The 25,308-nt window shown below is 42.2% G+C and overlaps 1 protein-coding gene and 1 long non-coding RNA gene across 5 annotated transcripts; one reads left to right on the forward strand and one right to left on the reverse strand.

The window, feature by feature from the left end:
• Positions 1–1,494: 1,494 nt before the first annotated feature.
• Positions 1,495–24,551, reverse strand: cgnb (cingulin b). Of its 4 annotated transcripts, none has more exons than XM_037795473.1 (21): positions 24,417–24,551; positions 17,761–18,905; positions 17,583–17,677; positions 17,433–17,502; positions 14,201–14,298; positions 13,868–13,988; positions 13,564–13,776; positions 10,651–10,799; positions 10,130–10,159; positions 8,481–8,601; positions 8,063–8,275; positions 7,808–7,906; positions 6,973–7,230; positions 6,710–6,880; positions 5,827–5,988; positions 5,587–5,676; positions 5,377–5,460; positions 5,159–5,277; positions 4,843–4,951; positions 2,980–3,143; positions 1,495–2,783 (listed from the first exon to the last, which is right to left on the reverse strand). In XM_037795473.1, the coding sequence occupies exons 2-21, from the start codon at positions 18,874–18,876 to the stop codon at positions 2,654–2,656; spliced, it is 3,612 nt and encodes a 1,203-aa protein (XP_037651401.1). In that variant the 5' UTR covers positions 18,877–18,905; positions 24,417–24,551; the 3' UTR covers positions 1,495–2,653. The 4 variants fall into 4 exon arrangements, with proteins under 4 accessions (XP_037651401.1, XP_037651402.1, XP_037651404.1 ...); XM_037795474.1 differs by lacking the exon at positions 24,417–24,551 and adding an exon at positions 23,900–23,994; XM_037795476.1 differs by lacking the exon at positions 10,130–10,159.
• Positions 24,144–24,749, forward strand: LOC119503616. Its single transcript, XR_005210357.1, has 2 exons — positions 24,144–24,331; positions 24,464–24,749. It is a non-coding gene; the product is annotated as an uncharacterized LOC119503616 (long non-coding RNA).
• Positions 24,750–25,308: the final 559 nt, after the last annotated feature.

Below are 25,308 nucleotides of genomic sequence, written 5' to 3' on the forward strand. Positions count from 1 at the left end.
AGGGTTGTATTGTGATGCAATAAGATGAAAGTAACACTAAATATACAGTATTTACAGGTAAAATACACAGTATGAATTCAGTTTTACTAGCTCATCTTGTTTAAATCTGGCTCAGTTATATTTGTTTTATTTGTCTCCAGATAATACTATATAAACCATAATGCCACATCGCCTGACAATGTATGTATGTATGTACTTTATGTATGTATGTATGTATTCCTTTTGACAGTAAACCATCAGGCGACTGAAGTGCAGTGGTAAGAAAGCTGCAGCATAGACAGAGCAGCAGGACAGAAGCCGGCCTTGATCTTGTATTCTCTGTATTCTCTGTATCCCTGTACCGTGTGAACTTGCCTCAGGTTTATTAGTATTTTAAACTGGTTTCTGTTGTAAATACAAAGTTCCAGTTTCCTAAAACCTTGTTTCTTAGTCATAGATGTATAGACTTAGTATTTATCTTGTGGCTTTGTTATTACGAGGAAAACTCGTATGGTGGGGTATTTAAAGTGGAAAATCTTCAGTCTGGTTGATCGTCTTTTTCCTGTTTGGACACACAGAGGTGTGCAGGTTTAACGGAGTGAAGCGAGGTTGAGAGGTGAAATAATTGTTACCGGGTTCAGGCCTGCCGCTAACTGACACACCTCCATCAGAAACACGTCCACAAAGCAGGCGGGTTTGATGCAATGGCCGCACCCATGGCATGTGATGGCTCATGCTGCTGCCATTCTTATTGGATTAGACATCAAACTAGAATTACCGCCTTGCGGTTGTACGCCTACGCCAACCAGTCAAGTTGCAGTTTACATCCATGTCTATCATCACTTCATCATTTTATCCTGTTTTTCATTTGTGTGAAATTGTCATAATTAGCAGATGAATCCTTGAGTTATGGCCAAAAATGTGTTTTGTGAGGTCACAGCGACCTTGACCTTTGACCACTAAAATCTAATCAGTTCATCCTCGAGTCCAAGTGGATCGTTCTGCCAAATTTGAAGAAATTTCGAAGACATTCCTGAGATACCACGCTCACAAGAATGGGACGGACATTCAATGTAAACGTAATATTACTGTGATATATAAATTTGAATAATGGGGCGCCCCCGTGGCGTAAGGGCTAAAGGATAAGTTCACAATTTTTCAAATATTTATTCAAACAAAAATCAAGTGCCCACATGTCCATTGGAAGAGTTTTTTTGCGGTTATCATTCTTCCTGTTTACCAGTTATGTGGATATTTTTTCAAAATTCCCTCCTTTTGTTTCCCCGGTCAGTCCGTTGAACTACAGTAGAAGGATAGTAACAAAAAGAGGAGCGTTTGTACTAAAAAGACAGTAACTTTGGGAGTTTTGAATGCATTTTTTCACAAAACAAGGACTGGGGATTTTCTCCCGTCACTTACAATGAAAGCTAATTAGGAGTGTATGTTCTTTAAAAAAGGATATTGCATAGTACTAATATTATGAGATCAGAAATCAAGAAAACCGGATAAGAAATATACAATATACCTCTTTTTATTATACACACGGTCCAAAATTTACTTAAAATATCTGTCAAATTTGTAACCAGCAGCTTAATAAACATATTCTACATTTAATAGCAACGTTGCGTGTAATTCCCCCGATACAAATTGAGATGTGTCATGACACCAAAAATGTCATTAGGAGATTACAATCAACATTCACAGCCAGGTGCAACCGAGAGAAATGTGGAACACTTCCAAATCTCAGCTGATGATTGTTTCAATAGGAATGTAAAGGTGACACAAGTACAGGCAAGCCTATGGATTAAAACTATTACAGCAGCAGCAGCGTATAAACAGAACACATGCGGAGACAACAGAAAAATAAAGATATGAAGCTACTTTTTAAGGCATTTGAGTGAAAACATGCACATGAATCAAGCTTATATTAAACCACATCAGCAAGTAGAAAAGTTTATAGGGAGAGGATTCATCTCTGAGTGCTACTATACGTATAATTTGATTGTCTTGAGTAACGGCTAATACAGTGTAAAAATATAGGCTCAGTTTAAATGGTCATTGTCACATTCAAAAGGTAAAAAAACCCCATAATATCACTTTTAATACACAAAGAAACACTATGAGCTGCTAACAACACTGACAGATGTAACTTATCATGCGCAAGCAAACACAGATATAAGAAAAAATATGTCTTATAAAAGGTATTTTTTGGTTTAAAAGTGGTTTGAATTTGGAAGTATGACCTCTGAACATAAACCATGCCACAGTAATGCGCTACCACAGTAAATACAGTCAACACACAGCAAAGAGCCTTTTTTGAAAAGATTCAGTACGTGAAATAAAACCGTGTATTTCGAAGTGTAACTGTAATTCTTCTCCTCGACATGATAGAAGATCTCGAGACAGATAAAACATGACAGCAGTGAAGCAATCATAATCACGGCTGAAGGCTCAAAAAAATGCAATCTAATTATCCTGACAACCTGTCTCTGTTGGACTGCTGTACTAAAAATAAAACCGAGGAACAACTGCAAGGCAAGTTTGTAGTGCATGGCAACAGAGTTCTTCGCAACCATCGGGTCCCTGATGCCCCTGAGTCTCTCTCTCTCTCTCTGATCAAATCTCACTGGAGGAAAAAAATAAACTTTTTATAGGTCTTTTTATTTGTCTTCCTCTAGCAGTTGGAGGTCTGCAGGTGGCCTTCGTTCAGGATGGAGGTGAGGTTGCCGTCATAGAAACCGTCCTCATCCTCAGAGCTCAAAGTGGGGCCCAGAGATGCACGGTGTGTGTGCTGTGACTTCCGCCTGAGATAAAACAAACAACAGAAACTCAGTTTCTTCTACCTTCACACAGCTGCAGCTCAGTGAACACAGGCATGTGTCCAGCTAGTTACTACAGAGTGCCACCTAGTGTAAAGACGACGCATGAAGTTAAGTTAAGGAAGTCTTCTTCCATTGCATGAGGACCAGTAAATATTTATTCCATGTGACAATAACTTACTTTGCTTCAGTCTCCAGGGCTGTGACTTTGGCGTGCAGTGCCTCCTGGAGCTCCTGCTGCTCCTCCAGGTCTCTGAGAACCTTCCGGCGGACTCCTTCCAAGCGCTCCACCTCTCCCTCGCTCTCGTCCACCTGTCGCTTCAAGGCCTTCACGCGCAGAGACAGCTGGGGACGGAGAGAGAGAGGGAGAGGCAAGGGAGTTAGAGGGAGGGATCAGAGGAGGTCACAGGTGAAGAGCCATGAGGGGAAGGAGGTGAGGAGGTTTGACAGGTGTGTGAGTTTATAAGGAAGCAGCTATGCCTATGAAAAAAGGGCTGAGGCGGCAGGAAGATGAGAGGGGGAGGGAGGTCAGGGCTCGTCCTGGTGACCGAGTGAGGTTGGGTGTGGGTCAGGAGGAGTAAAGATGAGATTAGTCTTTTGTTAAAGAAGCAATTAAGCACTGTTTGAACTGCGTTAATGATTAAACAGCAGGCGTAGGTCAAACAGTATCCATCGATAATTCTTACTACATAATTAAAACCGGTAAAGAAGTACAAACAGAGTCAGGAAACTTGAGACAACCACAGGAAAGTATTTAACCCCTCTAGCGCTTAAAGTAATAATCTTAAAGATTTTTATTTAAATAAATGTCTGTTAAAAGGATAGTTTGGGTGTTTTGAAGTGGGGTTGTATGAGGTACTTTTCCATAGTGCAGTAGGTGATGGTCGGCACGCCCCCAGTTTGGAGAAGCAGACAAGAGTTATTGCACTGAATCAAAACAATGTATTGCTGTAGACGGGGCCAGCAGCAAAACGTATTTTAGCCACCTAAAAGAAAGGCCCGCCTTAAAAAAATCTATATTAGCTGAAGTGAATGCTATATTTAGAATATTTTCACCACTTAACCTTGCTGTCAGACAGCCCTTTCCGACGGGGAACCGAAGCCATTTGTATCCATCTATGCTCTCACCAAAGCAGCCAGACTCCATTGAAAAAACCTGTAATTTTACCTCGCAGAACACGCAGGTTGCTGATCTACCGCTGCCTCAGTCAGTTAGTTTGTTTGTGTTATTGTGTGACTTTGGTGAATCCGAACTAACCAAAGTCACACAATAACACAAACAAACTAACTGATCGAGGCAGCGGTAGACCAGCAACTCCCGTGTTCTGCAAGGTAAACTGTTCTTTTTCCAATGGAGAGCATAGATAACGGCTTCAGTTCCCCGTCAGAACCATAGACTGTATAGCTGTCTGACAGCAAGGTAAACCTGCCCCGTCCACATCAGTACATTGCTTTGCTCCCTTGCTGGTTCTCCCGTCTGCTTCTCCAAACTGGGGGCGTGCCGTCCGTCATTTAATGTAGTTGATAGACTGACTATATACCTCGTACAACCCCACTTCAAAACACCCAAACTATCCCTTCAAGTATCTATCAATTGCCGAATAAGGTAACACAATGGTGATTGAGCCTATGGCCCACTGATGAAAGCCCTTGCATTTGCAGTATTATAAACTGGGTGTCAGTGGCGACAGTCTCGGGAATTCCCGCCACCGTTTGGATGTCACTCACTTCTTGGGAAGTGAGATCCAAAAACACACCTGCAGTTACCGCTTATCACAATAGGTGCCGCCAGAGAAAACGAAACGGAGATCTTTGAGATTGTAACTTTAATTATGTCTCATTTTTAAAAAATAAAAATCCATCTCTACATCTCTTGTTCAACACGGAGACACAATGTTCTCATCCAACTCTCGGCAAGAAAGTGGGTCAATCTATATCCTTTAATTGTTTAGATCCGGTTTGAGCGTCAGCATTTAGTGTTTAACCAGCAAACACTAAAACAAACACTAAAGATAATTTGCATCATGCAAATATTGATAATTACCTGATCTCTCTGCTCAACATGCTGGATCCTCTCAAGGTCTAACGTGGCGTTTAGCTCTTTCAGTTTCCTCTCCATTCGTCTCTGGGAGGCCTGGATGCTGGACTTCTCCCTGTATGGATGGAGAAATTCACACAATAAAAGAACACTGCAATACTATGACACAATTATCTTTCATTTTTACTGGGTATGTTATGGCACAAAAATTCCCAGGTGTTTTTTGTATAGATGGTTGACTGCTTTGACTCATTAAAATATTCCCCCAGTAGGACTTCATATTTGTTTCCTTTTTTGACCCGTCATGTGTGTTCAGCCGTACCTTTCTTCACTGCGTAGTCTCTCCTCCAACTCTTGAATTTTGTTTTCCAGCAGGCCGAGTCCAGGTGCGGGACGAGTCTGTCCCTCCATGTCTGCCATGCGAGACCTCAACTCCTTCAACTGGGAGCGGAGTGGGAGAGTGAGGTGAATGAACTACTGATTTAGCATTTTTTTGTGAGTCTATGTGCGTGTGCAGGGGACTGAATGAATGAACAGTACCTGTCTCTCAAGTGCGCTCTTGTCCATTTCCAGGTCGTGTCTCGCCGAACGCTCCTGCATCAGCTCTGAGCGAAGCTGGTCCACCTGAGAGGAGGAAGTGAGACGGGAGGAAAAGAAAGAAGAGGCAGTGTGTGAGTACACCTGTTTTACGATTACATAGAAATGCCTCTGGCTTATTTGCATGTGTATTCAAATGTTTCTATGTGGCACCTGATCTCTGCTACGTGTGATACGGTCGTTCAGAAGCTCCACGCTGTTCCGCTCCTCATCCAGTTCGATCTCCATAGTCTTAATCTTATCCTGTGAACACATACAGATAAACAGATAAATCTGCCTGTACTCAAAGCTCAACCTTTTTACTCCATTTGCTGACACATCAACGTATCCCTGATTTACTCCCACCCGACTTTAGATTTCCCAGTTTGTGACCTTTGACCTCGAAAGCCTCACCTCCAGGCCCCTGATCTCCCTGCTGCGGTCGGTGTAGGAGCTCCTCTCTGAATCCACTTCACTCTCCAAGTGTTTGAGACGGTTGTTGAGGAGGTCTCTCTCCAACTGGGCGCTGTCTCTGTCCTCGCTGCACACCAGCAGCTCCTTCTTCAGACGGGAAACCTAGAAGCAAGATGAAGGGCACCACAGTTTTACTCAAAGTCATCACATTTTCATGCATTCTTCAAAATCCCACCAGCCTTATACGGATAGTTCAGGTATTTTGAAGCTCTTGCCAAAGCCACCAGACTCCATTGAAAAAACTTGAAATTTTACCTAGCAGAACACGCAGGTTGCTGGTCTATCTATGGCTTGATCGTTTAGTTTGTTTTTGTTATTGTGTGACTTTGGTGAATTCGAACTAACCAAAGTCACACAATAACACAAACAAACTAACAAATTGAGGCAGCGGTAGACCAGAAACTTCCGTGTTCTGCGAGGTTAAATCACTGTTTTTTTCAATGGAGTCTGGTGGCTTTGGCGAGAGCATAGATTGATACAGTGGCTTCAGTTCCCTGTTGGACTGTATAGCTGTCTGACAGCAAGGTAAAGTGGTGAAAATATTCTAAAAATAGCGTACACTTAAACTGATACACATTTTTTTGGGCCTTTTTTTCAGGACGATAAAGTACGTTGTGCTGCCGGCCCAGTCCACAGCAGTACTTCATCGTGCAGTAACTCCTGTCTGCTTCTCCAAGCTGGGGGCGTGCCGACTGTCATCTACTGTAGGTAATACACTGACTATGGATAAGTACCTCAAAAATGGAAGGGAAAGAAAATTCTAACACAATTTCAAACTTTTCAGAGGTTTCATCCTTTCCATTCTCAACCCATTTGTCCTCACCTCCTCCTGCTGGGCCTTGAGGTTGCTCTGAGCCCTCTGCAGCTCAGCCAGCCGGTCCTTGCTGTTGCGCTGGGCTTCCAGCAGGTCCTTCCTTGAGCGCTCCCTGTAGTCTTCGAGCTGTGTCTGCAGGGTGGCCACCGACTGACGGGAATCTCCCATCATCGACTCCATCTGACGGCGGAGGAAGCAGAAAGACAGCGGTGAGTGACAATATCTATCTCTACATCAGTAAACCGAGATACTGTCCTAACCCTGATAAACACCTCTTTGTTAATCTTCTCCAGGGCTCGGTCCAGCAGCCTCTTCTGGTCCTCTAGGTCAATCTTGCCCCTCCTCAGCGCCTCCCTCTCCAGGTCTCTCTCCTCCAGCCGCTGGCTCAGCTCGTCCCTCTCCTTGCTCAGGCGGGTGGCTCCTCTCTTGGCCTCCTCCAGCTGAGTCTTCAGGGAGCGGTTCTCATCCTCCAGAGCCTCCAACGCCTCCTCGGCCCCTGGGCTCCGGGGCGTGCTGGAGTGGAGCCTCGTCTGGAGAAAAAATACACTGATGTTGTGGACTCATTTGTGTTTTTATCACTATCATGCTGTAAGTAAAAGGCATTTAATGTGTTATTTTTATACCTGTATGGCATTTAAAACAGGGAGAGAGGCAACTAAAAAAGGGCTCTAAGACTATTCAAACAGTTGGGTACAGTCTGTACTGCATTTTCCTGATCACTGCATACAAACTCCAGCCCAAAATCTTACTCTGTATCCTTAACGTAAGTTGATTTGTATTGGCTTTGCATCTACACTGATTTGTGTATGACTAGGTAACAAGATTATAGCCCTTAAAGCAGCTACAATACGTTTCTGTTCCAACGTGCACAGAGCACAATGCGCATCTTGTGCAAATTTATCTCGGAGGGATTATTTTCTGAGCTTATATGTTTGAGTTTTTTCTTTGGATTTCATTTACTCCACATGTCTCGGTTGAAAATAGAGCCTGCGTGGGAGGCAATTTCTTTTCTTCTTGTACAGTATGTCGGTTTACATAATTTTGCACGCATGTGTGTGTGTGTGTGTGTGTACAGCTGTGTGTCTTCTTTTTGTTTTTGTGCAGTACCATGCGGGACAGCCTCTCCCTGAGACGAGTGTTTGCCTCCTGGAGCTCCAGGTTGGCGCCGTGGTCCACCACAGTCTTTCCTAAAGACCCGACTGGTGACTGCAGAGAGAAACATGCAGAATTTACATAATGTGCATGAACTTTCCTTTTAAAATTATGACATTTGTCTCAATGAAAGCTCTACTCCCTTGTTTGTTTCATACATTAAATCCATTATATCATCAAAAATCACTTCTTATCTATAGACTGCTTCACCTCCTTCGCCTTCTCGACCGCCCTTTCCAGCTCGACCTTGTCTTTCTGCGACTGCTCCTTCAGCTGGCTGATCTCAGACAGAAGCTTGGCCTCTTTGTCTCTGCTCTCTCTCCTCAGGCCTTGAAGTGCCTCTCTCTTCTCGTCTAACTCGCCCTTTTGTTTGTCCAGATCGGCGCGAGCCCGCTTCAGATCATCATGGCAACGCCGCAGCTCCTTGGGATAAGCAATCAGAGATGAATAATGTGCGTGTGTGAGTGAGAGGAATGAGCCAGGGCGCATAACAATGTGATGGGGGCATGCAAGTGTGCAGGAAAAATGAATGAAATTATTGAAGCCTCAGCTACAGGGAAACCCTACTAATGGTACTGTAAAACAGAGGAGATGAGCCCACACATAATCTGACTGACATGTGAAATACCTCTGCTAAAGAATGGTTATCATCAGATGCAGGCGTTTGTTTCTTCGCGGCGAGCAGCGAGTCCTGAACATACCTGAGCTCGCACTCACATTCATCCTTCTCCAAATGTGATTTCAGCAGCCTGTGGAGAGAAAGCAGATGTTAAAGAATCTCTAGTTTTGATAAGGAAATACTAATGAATCCTGGTTTTCTTTCTGCTGATTTCTCGCAGGTGAAGGGCTCTCTCTCTTTGACGAGCATCCAGTAAAAAAAAACTTTTGAACAAGCCTCTCCTATTAGTGAGAAGATGCATTTCATTTCAGTGGATTAAGCCCAGACCTCCTACTGTTAACCAGTGGCAAGGAGAAATCTTTAAAGTTTTGCCGATGAGCTCAGTCTTGAAGGGGAATGAGAGGGTTTTTGATGAGCTGTGGGCGCCTTTTTCTAAACTACCTCGCAAATTGCACAGCAGGCACAGAGAGCAGGGGGGGCATTGCACTGTAGCCTGGCATCCTATCAGTGCCCCCATGAATGTCTAATGCTCTCTCCTGGGTGTTTTACTGCTCTGCATCAGCTGATTCATGTAATGTATCAAAGCTCTGAGGCGGCTGTATAATGTCTTCCCATGTAATATGTATGTCTACATGCCATGCTGGCAGCCAAGCTCTACTCAGCAAATATTAGTACTGGGTGAAGGTAACGGTATCATGATGCGTTCAAATGAAATCTTGTAAAATGAAGTTTTTGGTGAGAAACTTGAATAAATCCAGTTTGAAGGAGATGTTTTCACAGCAATATAAAATAGATATTAAAGAGGGAATTATTTAACTTCCTAACACATCATTAAAACTACTGATGCCAATAATGTTTTTTTAATCAAAGCAAAAATACAATCTTTTATTTCCTAATCATTTGAATTGTGTGTTTTTATGCAAATAACCACTATAGATGACAATAACAAAAGGATAAATAAAAGGATGACATTTCAAATTTTTAACAGTTTACACTGACTTCAGGACGGCTGAAATTATTTTTCAGGACGATGCTAAAAAAGCCAGTCTGGAGCCTTGTATACCAGCTGCTATAACCAATATGGCTCATCGACAATCGGGATTGGCCAAAAAACCATGATCGGGGCATCTCTAGTTTTCCTCTTTTTTTTCTGTTTGTCTGTATTTTTTACATCTAGGTTTGTAATCTGATCGTATCTATCTTTGCTGAAATTATGTGTTCTGTTTTACATTTTGTTCTCGACAATTCAATAAAATATTGTGCTAAAGAACACACACAGTGAAAACAGTAGCTCTATAAACTACACACACTGCACGACACACTGCAAGGCCATAAGCACACACCAGCACAAACAAAGACCAAGGGGGTAAAACTACTGCATAAAAAACAATATAACAACGATTGATCAATAGAACTTCATTAAGACAAAATCAATTAGGTAGATTTCTGAATGTTGATTGGTTTGATTGAGTGATTGGGTTTATTATCACTGGGTTACTGTTCAACGATCTAATGATCAAAATCATCAGACACAAAATCCACTCTGACATATTCAAGTGAATTTCAGGGAACGTATATCTCAAATGTCAGATTTGCTGATTTGAAACTAGTCTAAACCTACTCAAACCAAACACAGTGAGATTGATTTTCTCTCTCACATTCGACTGCTGGTGACGTGCGTCCCGCTCCTGCTGAATGAAAAGTCAAGTGAGAGAGTTCATGCATTAAAAATAACTCAGGAGGAGGCCGAACCAAAGTATATCCACAAAGATTTTACAGAACTTAAGTTCTCAGTGAGCATTTTAACGCCTTTGAACTGGTTGTAAAAGTATAAAATATGATGAGTGTGTTTGATGCTTGACTAAAGAGTAACTGGGAATATGAGCCTTTGCTGCTGTAGCTGTGTGTGTCTTTGACTTTTTATGGATCCAAAGCAACATTATGGCTCCATAATCAGTTTGGTTCAGCGTGAGATCTTAGAAATATCAGCTTCTATCTGAGGTCTTTAAAATGAACACTGATTCATCCACATATTCATGGTCTTTGAACGTTACTTCATGCTTATGCAATGCTGTTTTTTTTTTAATTCCTTTGAAGTTAGATGCTGAAAAAGATACAGTAAGTGTATTTCAAGCTCACAATTGATTAAGACAGTTTAGAGAGGCTTATAGACACTGACTCTTCTTTGGTGCTGTGCAGCTCCTCCGTGGTGGCGTCCAGCTGGGTCTTCCACTGCTCCCCCTGATCTCTGCAGCTCTCCAGCTCGTCCTCCAGCGTCAACATGGAGGCGTTCACTCTCTCCCTCTCCTCTTCTATCTGCTCCTGGGACTGCAACACACAAATAATTATATCAAATGGGAGTCACGCTGATTTATTACTCATTACATTTTCTCATTATTGTGTCACGTTAAAGCAGTTCACGCATCCAAATCTATCACATCTTGTAGTTCTTTTTCAAATGTTCAGCACAAGGGAACAACAAAAAATCTGAGATCTCCTTCATCAGCATGTCTTCAACCTCTAAAAAAGACTTCTACAACAAGATAGAGCAGCCGTCACAAACCAACCACTTTAATCCTCCACTCGCCAAATAAAATCGCCACATCAGAAGCAGCTGCCAGCCGGTCTGCTTATTTCCTGCTCTCGAGCTGCGTGATACTTTTTTCCCTGACACCGCTGTTACCGTCTCCAAAATCTGCCTAATGATCTATTCCTGTACATACATATATGCTTCAAATTTCCTCTACACCACATCCTACAGCACGTACGGTGCTCCAAAAATAGTCAGAAACTCTACAATAGAAACTCAACTGGGAAAGTTTTGCATTGCAATCACAAGTAGCAGAATTCTCTTTTCCAAACTCTGTCTGCACACGCATTGGGCTTAAGCCTGAACTCAAGATACCCCGACCCAAGTGTTTGAACGCTGACAGCACACTGACACATAAGACAGAATGACGAGACAAAGCCTGAGTGGATAATAGGGCAGATGCAACATCAAAGTGCAATTTAGTATTGCCTTAATAACGGATGCAGGATGCACACAAACTAACTGACAGGTAGAACCTGACTGTTCTCCACAACACATCTCCACAAAGAGATGCTCTGATTAGAAAAAATGTTCTGAATGTTTCTATCGGTTAGCAGATGATGATGCAACAAACAAAAAATAATTACAGTTATCGTAAACTGAGAAATAATCATTGGGATTACTGGTTTTGCTGGCTTTGCGACTGTAGAGGTTATAAACCCTCCCTGGTTAATTGCTCTCTAATCTGCAGGCTCTGACTTTGACACTCTAACAATATAATGAGTGCAAGTGCAGGTTTATGTTGAACACAAATATCAAAAGCTCAAAATTAAACCTCCTATTGTAAAGGAATAAATGCTGAAAAAGAAACTGTCGATCACTCAAGCTCACTTTCTTCATTGGGAGTACAAGCAGGTGACGGTGCAGAATCTTTCGTTCCTTCACAGTCAGTTTATGGTCCGAAGCACCTGTCTATAAGACTTTCTGGGGTGCAAGAAAGTTGCTGAAACGGACTTAAAGACGCACATAAAACGGAGCTGCAGCTGAGCAGTTCTTTTAAAGTGGTATTTATTGGTGTCTCGCCTTTTCCTTGTTCAGTTTATTGAATTCCTCGTGTTGGTTCAGTGACATCAGAGTTACTAAACCAACACTTTTTTGGTGTTTTATTGAACCAGTTACTCCCATTTAGATTAGAATCTTGTTTTTCCAGGGCTTAAAAACACACCAGGACAAACTCTTCCTATAACAAAAAGTAACAGCACATGTAGTACTTGAGAGGAACATATCAGAAGCATTCATAAGAGATTAAGTGACAGATGTTCTTTTACTTTTAATAATTAAAGGGGAACTACGCCTATTTGGTCTAAGACAGTCCAAAAAATATTGGTAAACATGAACAACTCTCCCAAATCCAAAAACTAGAGTGCTAAAACTCAAACTTGTGATGTCATTGGGTATAAAGTGTGGAGCTGCTCCATAGACAATGAATAGGGAGAGATGTTGTAGATGACACTAAGGGTACCCAGGGGAATGATCTGAGTATATGGGAACATTTTCTGTGTCACAACTGAGAAAACTACAATAGAATAAAACTCGTTTGCGTATAAAAAAAACAAAAAAACATTTTATGGGTCCATAAAATCAGTCTCCCATTCATCGTCTGTGGAGCAGCTCCAGACTTTATACCCTATGACATCACAAGTTTGAGTTTTAGTATTCTAGTTTTTGGATTTGGGAGAGAATTGTTCATGATTACTAATATTTCTTGGACTGTCTTAGATCATAGGAATAACATGTATGATTTTTGAAAATGCGTAGTTCCCCTTTAATATTCTTGTTGTGTACCATTTGCTCGATATTGGAAGAAACTGTTTTCAGAGTCTCTTGTGTCCTCTTTTGGGTCTCAGCTGCACATTTGTATTCCTTTTATCTCCGTCTTCTCCATTTTTAATCATTTTTGCTAATAAATTCAGCCTGAACTCTCAAATACTGACAACTGCATATGAATCCATTTAAAAAAAAAACTCTTAGGGCTGAACAATATATCATTTTTTATATCGTCATTGCAATGTCAACTTGTGTGTGATAAAGACATCGTGAAAGACTACGATCTTGCACTCTGGGATTTTTTGAGTTAGTTGAAAGAGAGTATCAGTTGAAAACTGCCCTTTATAATGTTATGTTATCACTTTTTTTATTGGTGCTTTTTTATCTTCAGTTCAATTTGTTAATAACAGAATGCTGGAAATAATTTTCTTTTTTGTTTTTTTAATTCAACAAACAATTTGTTGTATTTTAGCAGCATACTGAATGCACTTTAATATCTCTTTATTTAATCGCAAGTAATATCGTTATCGCGATTCTCAACATTATCGTGATATGCGTTATCACATATTGCATATTTTCCCCATGCTGTGCAGCCTTAAATCCTTTTTTTGTTATACATTCAACGAACTACTTCTGCACTACAGTTTAAACCCTAGAAAAACTTATGGGCTACAACACAGTAAAGTTTTGTGTGATTGACTCTGTGCACCAAAAGCAAAGGAGAGCTCCCTCCACCTGTGTGACCTGCTCCATGGTTGTCCTCAGGTTCTCCATGTCCTGGCTGTACTGCTCCCTCAGAGTCTCCATCTCTGTGTCGTGGCACTCCACCTCCTCCTTTAGCGCCCCCTTCAGCGCCGTCAGCTCCCGCTCCCGCTGGTGTAAGATCTCCTCCTGGCGATGACGCAGCATGGCAGCCTCGGTCAGGTCGGCCTGCAGGGTCATCACGTCCTGCGGAGGGAAAGAAAGACAAAGAAAGTCAGATAGACAGACAAGTGGGAGTGCTGTAATGTTTTATTCTGTGTGAGTGTGTTCCTCGCACCGTCTGCAGTGAGTCGGAGTCTGAAACCCTCCTCAGCTCCTCCTGAAGCTCAGCCAGCTGATCTTCCTGTAGGCGCAGACGAGTCTCCGCCACCTCTCTGGCCATGCGCTCCACAGCCAGTCTACACACACACACACACGAACACATTATCAATATTGCAACGCCAAACACATAAACAAGCCCATCAATCAGGCAATGAATGAGTAAAATGATGCTGTGACAAAAAAAGCCCCAGGAACAATATCTGGAAGCTTCTTGTTGGGCTGTTAAGTGCACACACTGTACATGCGAAACCAAACACACACACACACAGACACACACACAGGTCCTTACTCATCATGAACTTGCTGCAGGTCTTTCTTGCAGCGATCGAGTTGCTCCAGAAGCTCCTCGAGTTTCCCCTTGTTGAAGCTCCCATCAGATCCTCCCTTCTGTATACAATACAAACACACAAACAGAGATAAAGTGTGTGCGAGATTGAGATTGAGACAGAGAGAAAGAGGACAAAGAGAGAGCACAAACACACAGAGAGCAGGACTGGAAACAACCGAGTGTCTATGTCGACCTTGCAACTACATAATGCTCCCTGTATTATCTGAAACTTTGAAAGAAGAAGAAGAAGCCCTGCCTTTGGATTCCTTGCCCTAGTTTCTGACAGTCAAAAAAGAATCTTTAGGAGAAGAGGCCCTGCCAGTGAGCTCAGACATCGTCAAAAAGAACCTCCCAACGATCTCCTCATATTAACAACTCTCTCTGACAGGCTGCAGGGGAGCAGAGCCGGAGCGGCGTCGCCCACACCGCTGCACCGCTCGTCACTGAAAAGGAGGTGGAAGCGCAGCCTGCCCATGAAACCTCTCTTATCCTCCTACACACTCATTACAGGGACGCACACACAGAAGCAGAAGCAGAAGAAGCAGAAGAAGAGAGACAAAGCGAGGATCACGGACGGTTGTGCTCCTCGGGGGAACCTCCCATTCCTTACTTATCAGCGATGGTTTATGAAGATGTGTTTTGTACAGATTTGTTTCATTTTCCTCTCGTTCCCTGCAGGACAGTTTGTAGATAATCCCGTTCTGGGACTTTTCAGTTCCTCACAAAGAGATAATTAACAGAAGATAACATAATTGAGAATATGTAGAAGTTCTTTTGAGTGCTTTGATTGAATTGCGTCAGCTGTATCCTTATGTGTATTAATCATCTACAATAAAGCAGCTGCCCTGCAGTCTTAGCAGGAATACTTGAGGATGGTGTGAATACATAATGCAAAAGAAATTCAATAAAAGTCTGATCTTAAATAACAGATGATTTGGTCTTGATAGCCTCTCGTCCAGTGGTTCCCAACATGGGGGTCAGGACCCACAGAGGGGTCGCTAGACAAATCTTAGGGGTCATGAATAGAAAAAAAAACATTTCTGTTATTTTTTTCAGACTTTCTTTTTACGCTGCTTTTTTTTTCTTATGAATTACTGGATCATTTTACCACTTTGGGCCTCATTGTAACTTAACGTAGAAACACAGGATTCTCCTGGATAATGTAGCAACCAGATGGGATTATGTTATGGCCATAAGTTTTGAGCCTCGGCCTTCCTTGCTACGGAGAAGAAGAATTCAAAACGCTTCTTTGTTTAATTTGTGATGTGACTTTAAGCTCAATCATTGGATCTTTCTTGCTGAAATGCACCCTGGGAGTCGTAGTTAACTTATTCCCTTAAATTTGTATGTACACAGACCGAGACTTTTATCAAAGAACCAGATATTTTCTAAAGCAATAGCTGATCTTTTGTACTGATAATTCAACCGGGAGAGTTTCAGTGAAACATTATTTATGGGATACTGAAATGGGACTTTTAGTTATGGAACCAGGAATGCCCGATCTATTCAAATAAAACTACCTGAGAAGGAATAATCACTCTTTGGTTGAAATGGGGGGGGGAAACAAGAAGACATAGCTTCACGTTTAAGGGATGAACCACCAGTGCTCTAGTCCTTTGTAATTTGGAACAAACAACAATTTTTCATTCTCTACACAAACACATGCTTTCTTGGACTAAAGTAACCCAACACACCAGCATCTGATCCTCTATTTACCGGGGGAACAAACAGGGTGCCGGTGCATTAATCACTCTCCCACTGACACACATTAACTGGCAACGCTGCATTAGACCAGTCAAAACACACCACGAGCACTTAGAAAGAGCCTCAGACATTAGTGGTACAGAGGGAATGTGAACACTGCCTTGTTTTATCCTTCTAAATGCAGATAACTCTCTGAAATCAGACATTTCAAAGAGTTATCTGCCACTAGTTGTATCACAAATGATCCAAAGCAGTCTTTGGATGATCCTTTTATGACACACACTCAATTGATCCTGCTCTGATCTTGTGTTTTGGCTTTATGCAGACAAAAAGCAATGTTTTGGTTTTGAGGCAGAGCTGGAGGAAAAAAATAGCCTCCGGCAAAAAACAAGACAGTGTAAACCCCTTCATACTGCAGTTTGATGCTGGCTGTGGATCAGTAGCTGTTATCGCTTCTGAAGAGCCTGAGATGTCTGCTGGAAGAGGAATCAGCCAATAAATCCACTAAAGTGGACGGCACGGTTACAGCAACGACGAACATGGATGGTTTTGTACAACAAGACCCCTCCGACCCCATCCGGCAAGCCAACCCCCAGCTGGTGCAGGGTTCCAGTCCGACTCAATTATTGATGCCTCTCAATGGCCGCGCGCTCAACACACACACACAGAGACCTCAACAGCTTTCCTCTGCAGGTGCATCGTTGCCAAGAGACAAGACGGGGCAAACAATTCAGAGGCAGCCACGATCACAAACACACTGAGAAGTACATAACAAGGGGTCATACATAATCAAGTGCATGTAATATGAGGAGCTAAGGACACAAAGGAATAGCTTCTGCATGCAGATTTATGCAGAATGATGCAAATTAAAAAGGAAGTAGTGGTGCTCGTGCTCATAAAAACTGTGGCACAATCTATTTTAATAAGGTGTGACAGGAGCACAAAGGGGCAAAGATGGCAACGGAATTGACAGAGGAATACTCAGCATGCTCCTTCATTTTAAAATTTTTTTTGGCCTGCCAAAAGAGGATCCTTGGAGACAAAGTGAATGAAATAGAAACTTCATATCCTCAGAAAAGAGGACAGGCTGCCAACCATCTGTTAGCTTCATTATAAGAGCTGCTCTGTTGAGAAGACGCCCATCACAGACAACATGCTGAACCTACACAACACAAGAGCTAATTGGATTATGTATTATTAGTTTTATATATGTATGCAATTGTTTCGCCAAGCTTTTTGTAAAGTGTGGAGCTATCTAAATTGGATGGCTGCAAAATAAAAATAAATAAATGATGCTACTAATACGTTTAAAGCAACTATTTGCAACTTGTACTTTAAAGGTGCAGTATGTAGGATCTGGTGGCATCTAGGGGTGAGGGGGTCAACGCCAAAATGTGAATGGCTCTCACACAAAATGATGCTATTTTCACTGATCAATGAGTAAAATTGCTCACATTTACTCTATGTGGTCTTTAATGTTTTGTCGTACCTTAAAACTGCCGGTTGTCTCATAGACGAGGCCGGCCTTTCTTTTGAGGGACCCCTCACTCTCGCTGGTGCTGATCAGGAAACAGAGGATTAGATTGGAAAAGGACAAACACTCTAGACATTCAGTATATCATGCTTGTAGTTTATTTACCCATCTCTAAGGATGTTGTAAATAGCTTGCTTCGATTGAGCTTCCTCCCCATTGATGACCCCTTTGCTTTGACTCATGCTCCTCGGAGTTATCTCCTTTTAAATAGAGAGTTAGCAGGGTGAGAAAACAGACACAATACAAAGAGACCGTTTAATACCTCGCAATCGCTGGTACTTACAGGCTTTTTGGCTACAGCTGGATAGGTGTCCTTTGCGACAAACTTCCCTAGTGAGTTAAAGCTTGGCTTGGGGGCCTTGAGTGCCGTCACCCTGGAAACAGATACAGGGCTGCTGCTCGCTGAGGAAGATGACGCCAACAAATTGGAGGAGGCAGACGGAGGAGCAGCGTAGGGATTGGGAGTCGGAGAGCTCGGTGAGGGGACCTCAGGCTGGACGTTATTTCTAGCATCGAGGCTTCTCGACCGCCTGCGCTCGTCAAACCTGAGCCGCTGCCTCGCTCCGGAGCGGCCTCTCGCCTGTGGGGCGCTGTCTGCCGGCGTCCCGCTGTCTGCCGGCGTCCCGCTGTTGAACTTACTGATGAGCTTGTTGATGGGAGCCAGGGAGTTGGTGTCGATCACTGGGATGGGCTCCTCATTAATTGACGCTGGGGGTTTTGGGAATGACGATGAAGAGTACTCAGTGCTCTGTTTTTTCCTGCTGTGTCTCCCCAAAGAGCCAGTGTAACCAGAGCCAGTCGGCTTGACCCCTCTGGGTCCCACGCCGTTTAATTTGACAGGTTTCAGGCCTGCTTCGTTATACTCCTCATTACTAGTCCTGTCTCTGTTTTTCTCTGCTTCACTGGCCGCTGCTTTGAGTCGAGGTTCAGCTTTCCTGCCGGCTCCGCTCTCCTCCTCCCCTTGTGTTCCTGCTTGTCCATCCCCTGGAGGTCTCTTATGAGGGCTCCCAAAAACCTCCCCGACCTCATCATCTACTGGAGATACGTTGGAGCGTGCTGTATTTGAAGCAGGGCTATAGGGGTTTGCAAATTCCTCTGGTTTTGTATTTTTCTTGGGGAGGCTGGTGAACGGTGAAGGTGGCCCTGAGCCGGAGCTGGGAGTGTTCAGCTGAACCCCGTAAGAGTCACCTTTCTCGCCATCTTTCAGGACCACGTAAGGCTGTCCAGAGATTCCCTGAACGTGCACGGCCACCCCGTACTTATTGGAAGGAGGGGTCGCACTGTTGCTTGCTTTGGATTTGTCGGTATAACCTCCGCCTGTGTCGTGGAGGTCCTTGATGAAGCGGATCTGAACGCCGTAATCCACAAGAGGCTTCTTTTCAGTGGACAGAGTGCTCATGCTGACTTCCTGGTTTCTGTGCGAGCAGCCTGGGCAGACGGGGAGGGAAAGAAAATGCAAATCAGGTGAATTAGTGGAACAAGTTATGAAAGAGAGAACATGAAAGTCCCCTTTTTTCTGTCTATTCCACGATACAGACCTGCAGATGATTAAATTCTCAGACCTTTGTTTCAGCTGTTGCACTGTTAAGATGCGCCTTAGGCCTTTTTTTGCTTTTCCACGCTTTACAAAAAAGTAATTACTCCCTAACTGCTTCTTTTTAACGTGCATGTGTCACTTCTTCTTCCTCTGCGATCGTATCAGATTGCTGCTAAACCTTGATGAAGCCGACATTTTCTCTTGCTGCTCTACAGGTTTAATTCCTTCTCAACCAGAATGACAAATATGCCACTGGGGCGCTAAAAACCTCTGTGTACAGGTCGGTTTCAGAGGGTGTGGGAAAACGAAGAGTGAGAGTGTGACTGGGTGTGTGTGAGACACAAACACACAGAAGTAATCAATACGTTTTATCTAGTTTACATAGTCATGGTGACTGTGTTGATGTTGTCATCCAATCATTATTAATGAATGGGTTTTTGATATTTTTTTTATGTATTCAAACAGCTAGCTTGCACTCCTGGTGGCCACAGTACCGAATGAACCTGTGTTTTACTGACTTTAATATTGTATTAAAGGGGCATTCCACTGATTTTACACATGAAGGTCAGTTTACTCGTCATGAGGAGTACTACTCAGCCCGTGATAAAAGTTGCATAATGTCTTGAGCATGGCGTTTGAAAGATGTGTGCATTTACCAGACAAGGAGGGTCAAACAAAAATTATGCTATTTGTTGCATGATGGGAAATGTAGGATCCAGCATTTTTGGAGCTTGACCCTTACTAGGGATTATAAAATCAGGATATCTTGGCCTCTGTTGCTTCGATATTGAGTAGGGCTGTAAAAGTTAACGCGATAATAATGGAACCTAAGGAATCCATTTGTACCAACGATGTCATACTAGCTCGTCACAAAGGAGGCAAAATAACGTTCCAAACTTACGCTAAATTTTGGCGAGGAAAAACTTGCATTGCCATTTTCAAAGGGGTCCCTTGACCTCTGACTTCAAGATATGTGAATGAAAATAGGTTCTATGGGTACCCACGAGTCTCCCCTTTACAGACATGCCCACTTTATGATAATCACATGCAGTTTGGGGCAAGTCATAGTCAAGTCAGCACACTGACACACTGACAGCTGTTGTTGCCTGTTGGGCTTGAGTTTTGACATGTTATGATTGGAGCATATACTTTATGCTACATGAAACCTGTGAGGGTTTCTGGACAACATTTGTCATTGTTTTGTGTTGTTAATTGATTTCCAGTCATAAATAAATACATACCTTTGCATTAATCAAGCATATTTGCCCACTCCCATGTTGATAAGAGTATTAAATACTTAACAAATCTCCCTTTAAGGTACATTTTGAACAGATAGAAAATGTGCAGTTAATTTGCGATTAATCGTGATTAAATATTTGAATCGATTGACAGCCCTAATGTAGAGCTTTCCTTTTTGTTTGTTTTTTATTGTCTCTTGTGAGTTCTCCAACTATATGGGAGTGCATCGAAATCCACTTAGCATCTAACCAAAAAGATATTCTGTTATATCATACACAACAAACAAAACCATCAAATCCTCACATCTGAGAAGCTGGATCCAGAACATGACTGAAACGATTAATCAACATATTTGCAGATTAATTTTGGGTTTATAGGCTAAATTTAAACAACCCAGTCAGCTACGATGTTAGTAGTATAAGCTAAGCATGTCCACCTTATTTGCTCGGGTGATGAACACTATGAGAAGGTGAATACTCCTCCTATTGTCCAGGCTCCGTGGAGCATTAAACACTGGGGGCTATGTCAGGAATGGGCTCCCCTCCTCTCTCTCTCTCTCTGCCTTTGCCAGAGTCTCCACAGTCACCAGACTTCAGAGTGGACTCACTCAGGCGTAGACTGTTTACTTTGAGCTCTGCAGACGCATACGCTGGCTCCAGTGTGTGCACAAACGCACACATCTGAAAGGGTTATGCACAGACATCACAAACCTGCTGTGCATTCCCCATCTGGTAGCAGGTAGTTGATCTAATGAGCATCGCTGCTTTTTTCAGTGGCAAGAAAGTACTAAGTTATGTGAAATCATGTTAAAACACTTTTGTCACATGATCACATGAAAGTGTTATTTCTCTTCACACATTCATCTTTGTATTTAAGCTGCGCTGCAAAAGCTGCTTTTCTCTTTCACAGAGCTCACCATCGTACTTCAACCCCAGTCTGTTTCCTTTGTCCGTACCTACAGATGAGACTCTCACAGGAATTAAAATGTAACCGACTCTAACTGGATGCTGGTTATAGTGTAACGCGAAGCGTCTCGGCTGGCATTGAGGCTGGATTGGTGAATCAAAGTCAGCCTTTGTCTTTTCCCAAAAAACATTCTTGGGATTCCAGACGTTCCCCTTTACACTCGGCATTGCGCGTGGTTTGCATTTGTATTAATAAGGACAGATTAAGAGGAAACTGAGAACTAGGGCAACTGTAAAGCCTACACATGTGGAAAACTGTCCACATAGGCAGTAAATACAAAGTGAAGAGACTCATTAAAAGACAACAAACTGCAGACTAAAAATACAACGCCAAAACAAATTAATTCCCCCGTCCTATCAGAACAAACAACCAGGTTTGCAGACGGTGTTGACATCAAAACAACGATCTGAAGGTTAAAGAACGGGCTACTCCTCGGCTATGTTGGAAAAAGGGATGATACGCTTGTCTATTGTCGAGGTGCTCAGCCCTCAGCTGCTGATCACACAGAAAGCTCCCAGGTGTAAATATGTTCTTTGGGTAAATACAGATTTCAAGTGGTTTTTCAGCAACCAGTAGCCGAACACTGTTCAGTGACAACGGGTTCACCTCTCGTGCTCTCTCTTGTCACAAGGAATGGCCGTGTCAACAGAGACAGAGAGGAATGTCACCAAACGGGCCGATCTGCCATCACTCTTCCCTTTTCTCCTCCTCACCCAGCTCATTTTCCTCTGGCCCTGTTCCTGCGCCCTCCTCTGCCTCCGACCACACGTCTGATCTGCAACTTTCGCCCACACTGTCTCTTGCCCTTGGGTATCTGAACAAAAAGACGAGCTACTTTGATAGTAGAACTGGTTGAAATCGATGTCAGTGGGCCTGTATCGTGTGATTAGTTGATTAAGCAATAAACAAGAGATGTAATTGGAGACAACTCTGACAATTTATGTAATCATTCAAATCATTTATGATGTAAAAATGCAAAACTTTCACTGGTTCCAGCTTCTAAAAATAAACATTTCCTGCTTTTCTCTGTTTTATATCCAATGATACATTGAATATCTTTAGGATTTGGACTGTTGGTTGGACAAAACAAACAAAACAAAACCTTAAAGCTTCACTAAGCAGAAGGTTTTGGGCATCACTTGGCAAAAATTCCATAATAACCTTTCAGCATATTGTAATTCAAGTGTTCTGAGAGAAAACTAGACTTCTGCACCTCCTCATGGCTCTGTTTTCAGGCTTTAAAAAATCGAACCCGTGACGGAAGACTTTGGCCAATCATAGGTTATTTCAGAGAGAGAGCGTTCCTATTGGCTGTGCTCCGGCTGCTGGGCGGTGCTAGATATTTCCTCAACTGATCTCATCATGGCTGCCGGGTCACAAACATTCTCATTTTTACAGCCAAACAGTACATTACAAGATGTTTCTGAAAACATTTGAGATGGGAAATAGGCATTACAGTAACAGAATATTGATTCATATTTGATCAGTGCTGCCTAATTTAACCGTTTGATCAGAGTTTGCGAGTGATTGACAGTCGGCTCAGACACAACAGTCTCCAGCTCGGCTCTGATTGGTTGTTTTCCTCCGGTATGTGAAATCTTGCAGATGCCATTAAGAGCACTGGAGGACACAGAGTCACATAAGGCAATTTTTTTTCAGATTACCTGTCTTGTGCACTACTGTCCGAATATAGTGACTGTTTTATAAAAATAACTTTTTTAAAAATCATATTTGCTCCATTTCTACCCACTGCAGCTTAAATGAACACATTTTGTTAGCTTTTAAGAATATATGTATTTGCTTGGAATAAATAATTCAGGTAGCAGAATTTTGTAAAACAATCCCATTAAATGAACATATCACCATACAATTCCAATAAAAGTCAATAAACGATAACACACTGCTCTATTTGAGACCAAAAACATATGATTTCAATACCTAGCATTTGTTTTACTGTAAAAACAAAAAAGCCAGACTATGCAAACTATTACCAGTATTATGATCTGTGTCAGAGAGATAGCTGCAGGTCATCTTGTATAAAATAGCAACAACATGGAAATACTTGTTTGTTTACCTAAAACACCTCAAGGTGAGCTTGAAAGTGTGCACACATTTATGGAGCAATTTATTTTTAAATGTAAGAGAAAAATGATTAAACACCTTCCAAACAGCTGCTGAGTTGTAAACTATAATGGTTGCCAAGGATATACAGTATCATGAGGCTTATCTGTTTATCCTAGAGTTGATATAGCCTCGAACATATACCCAACACAGAGCCTGCATTGTGTGTTTCTTGGCAGGTTATTTACACAGCTAAATAAATAATAGGCCTATCACTTTAAAAAATTCATATCAATATATAAAATAAAGTGAAAATTGATTAAACACCTTCCAAACAGCTGCCGAGTTGTAAACTATAATGGTTGCCAAGGATATATACAGTGTCATGAGGCTTATCTGTTTATCCTAGAGTTTATATAGCCTCGAACACAAAGCCATGCATTGTGTTTTCTTGGCAGTTTATTTACACAGCTTGACTAAATAAAAGCTCTATCACTTTAAAAAAATGCACATCAATATGTAAAATCAAGCTACTTTATTTTCAGAGGAGCAGGGTAAGCCCCTGTGAGCACCTGTCTGCTCCTCCTGGATTAATTACGTCACAAACACACCCACCCACCTATCCGGTCAGCTAGTATCGGTGCGCGTCGAAACCACCGGGCTTGTTTACTCGAGCCAGTAGGACCACGAGTAAACAACAACCAGCTCACCTGCCTCCTAATCCATCCTATTTGAAGCCCCTTACCTGCTATAATAACCTCTCATATCCTCTTTGAAGCCCTTTACCTGCTATAAGAACCTCTCATATCCTCTTTGAAGCCCTTTACCTGCTATAAGAACCTCTCATATCCTCTGTCACATCCAATTCTAGAATTACGCACGAGCAGACATCCGAATTCTAGAATTACAACTCTGACAACACGCCGGAAAAGCGCAACAACAACAAAAGGCTTTTGCTCGGTTATTATAGAAAGCCTGCTGCCAAATCCAATCACAAAGCCACAGGTGTCCATCTCTGCTTAGCCAAATGTTTTCAAAGCGAAAAAAAAAGGTACTTTCCCCCACCTGATCCCACTAAAGTAAATGTACAGTTGATAAGCAGCAGCAGCAGCAGCTGAGTAAATACTCTACTGCACCTGCAAAAGATGATCCAAATGCTGTAATAATGATCCTTCCTCCTCAGCTCCTGTATCTTCAGCAGCAGCTCTATCTGTACAGTGCTGCTGGGATGACAAGATGTTACTCAATGAACTGAACACATCGGGATATTTCTCCCCCCCTCCTCTCTGCTACCAGTGCAACCTGTTGCAGCACATCGGATAGTCATCGTCCCGCCTCAGGAGCGACTTCATTGGTGGGCGGATCCACCGAGGAGGCGGTGCCTGCTGTGGGCTCAGCTCAGTTTCATCTCTGCACACACACACATACATACACATGCACAGGTTAATACAGACAGAGTGTGTGTGTGACTCATTTCTACTGAGGTGTTATGGGAATTTCTCAATCAATTTGAAAATGTCTGCATGGCAGTATTGAGCTATAATCATGTCCAATACCAACGCAGATCAGGAGAAATACTGATCACTTCTGAGGCAAAACTAATTAACTATTGACAGGAAAAAAGGGCTTTTCCAGTTGGTTAATCATTTACTTCCTATAGCTACACTGAAGCCTATATGGCCACTAAATACCATCTGTAAATATAAAAAATAGGGTATAGTAGCTGCTAGAAAAGCAATTACTAAGAAATGGCTTAAACCAGTTACCCCATCATTAGAGAACTGGTGTGATGTAATTTATGAAATATTTGTAATGGAAAGAATTACTTTCTCAAAGAGGCTTCAATAAAAATAAATTTGAGGAAATTTAAATAGGATTGGAAAATTGGATTTATTTCCCCAAAATACCCTTCTTTTGTTTAATTTTTCTTTTTTTCTAAATTTAATTTCTTCTATTATTATGATTTATTTTATCTTATTTCACATGAAAAGTACCCCATGTTCTATTTGTGTGTTCTATAATTTCATT

Source organism: Sebastes umbrosus, chromosome 15 (genome assembly GCF_015220745.1).
Source record: "Sebastes umbrosus isolate fSebUmb1 chromosome 15, fSebUmb1.pri, whole genome shotgun sequence".
NCBI classification, from domain to species: Eukaryota; Metazoa; Chordata; class Actinopteri; order Perciformes; family Sebastidae; genus Sebastes; species Sebastes umbrosus.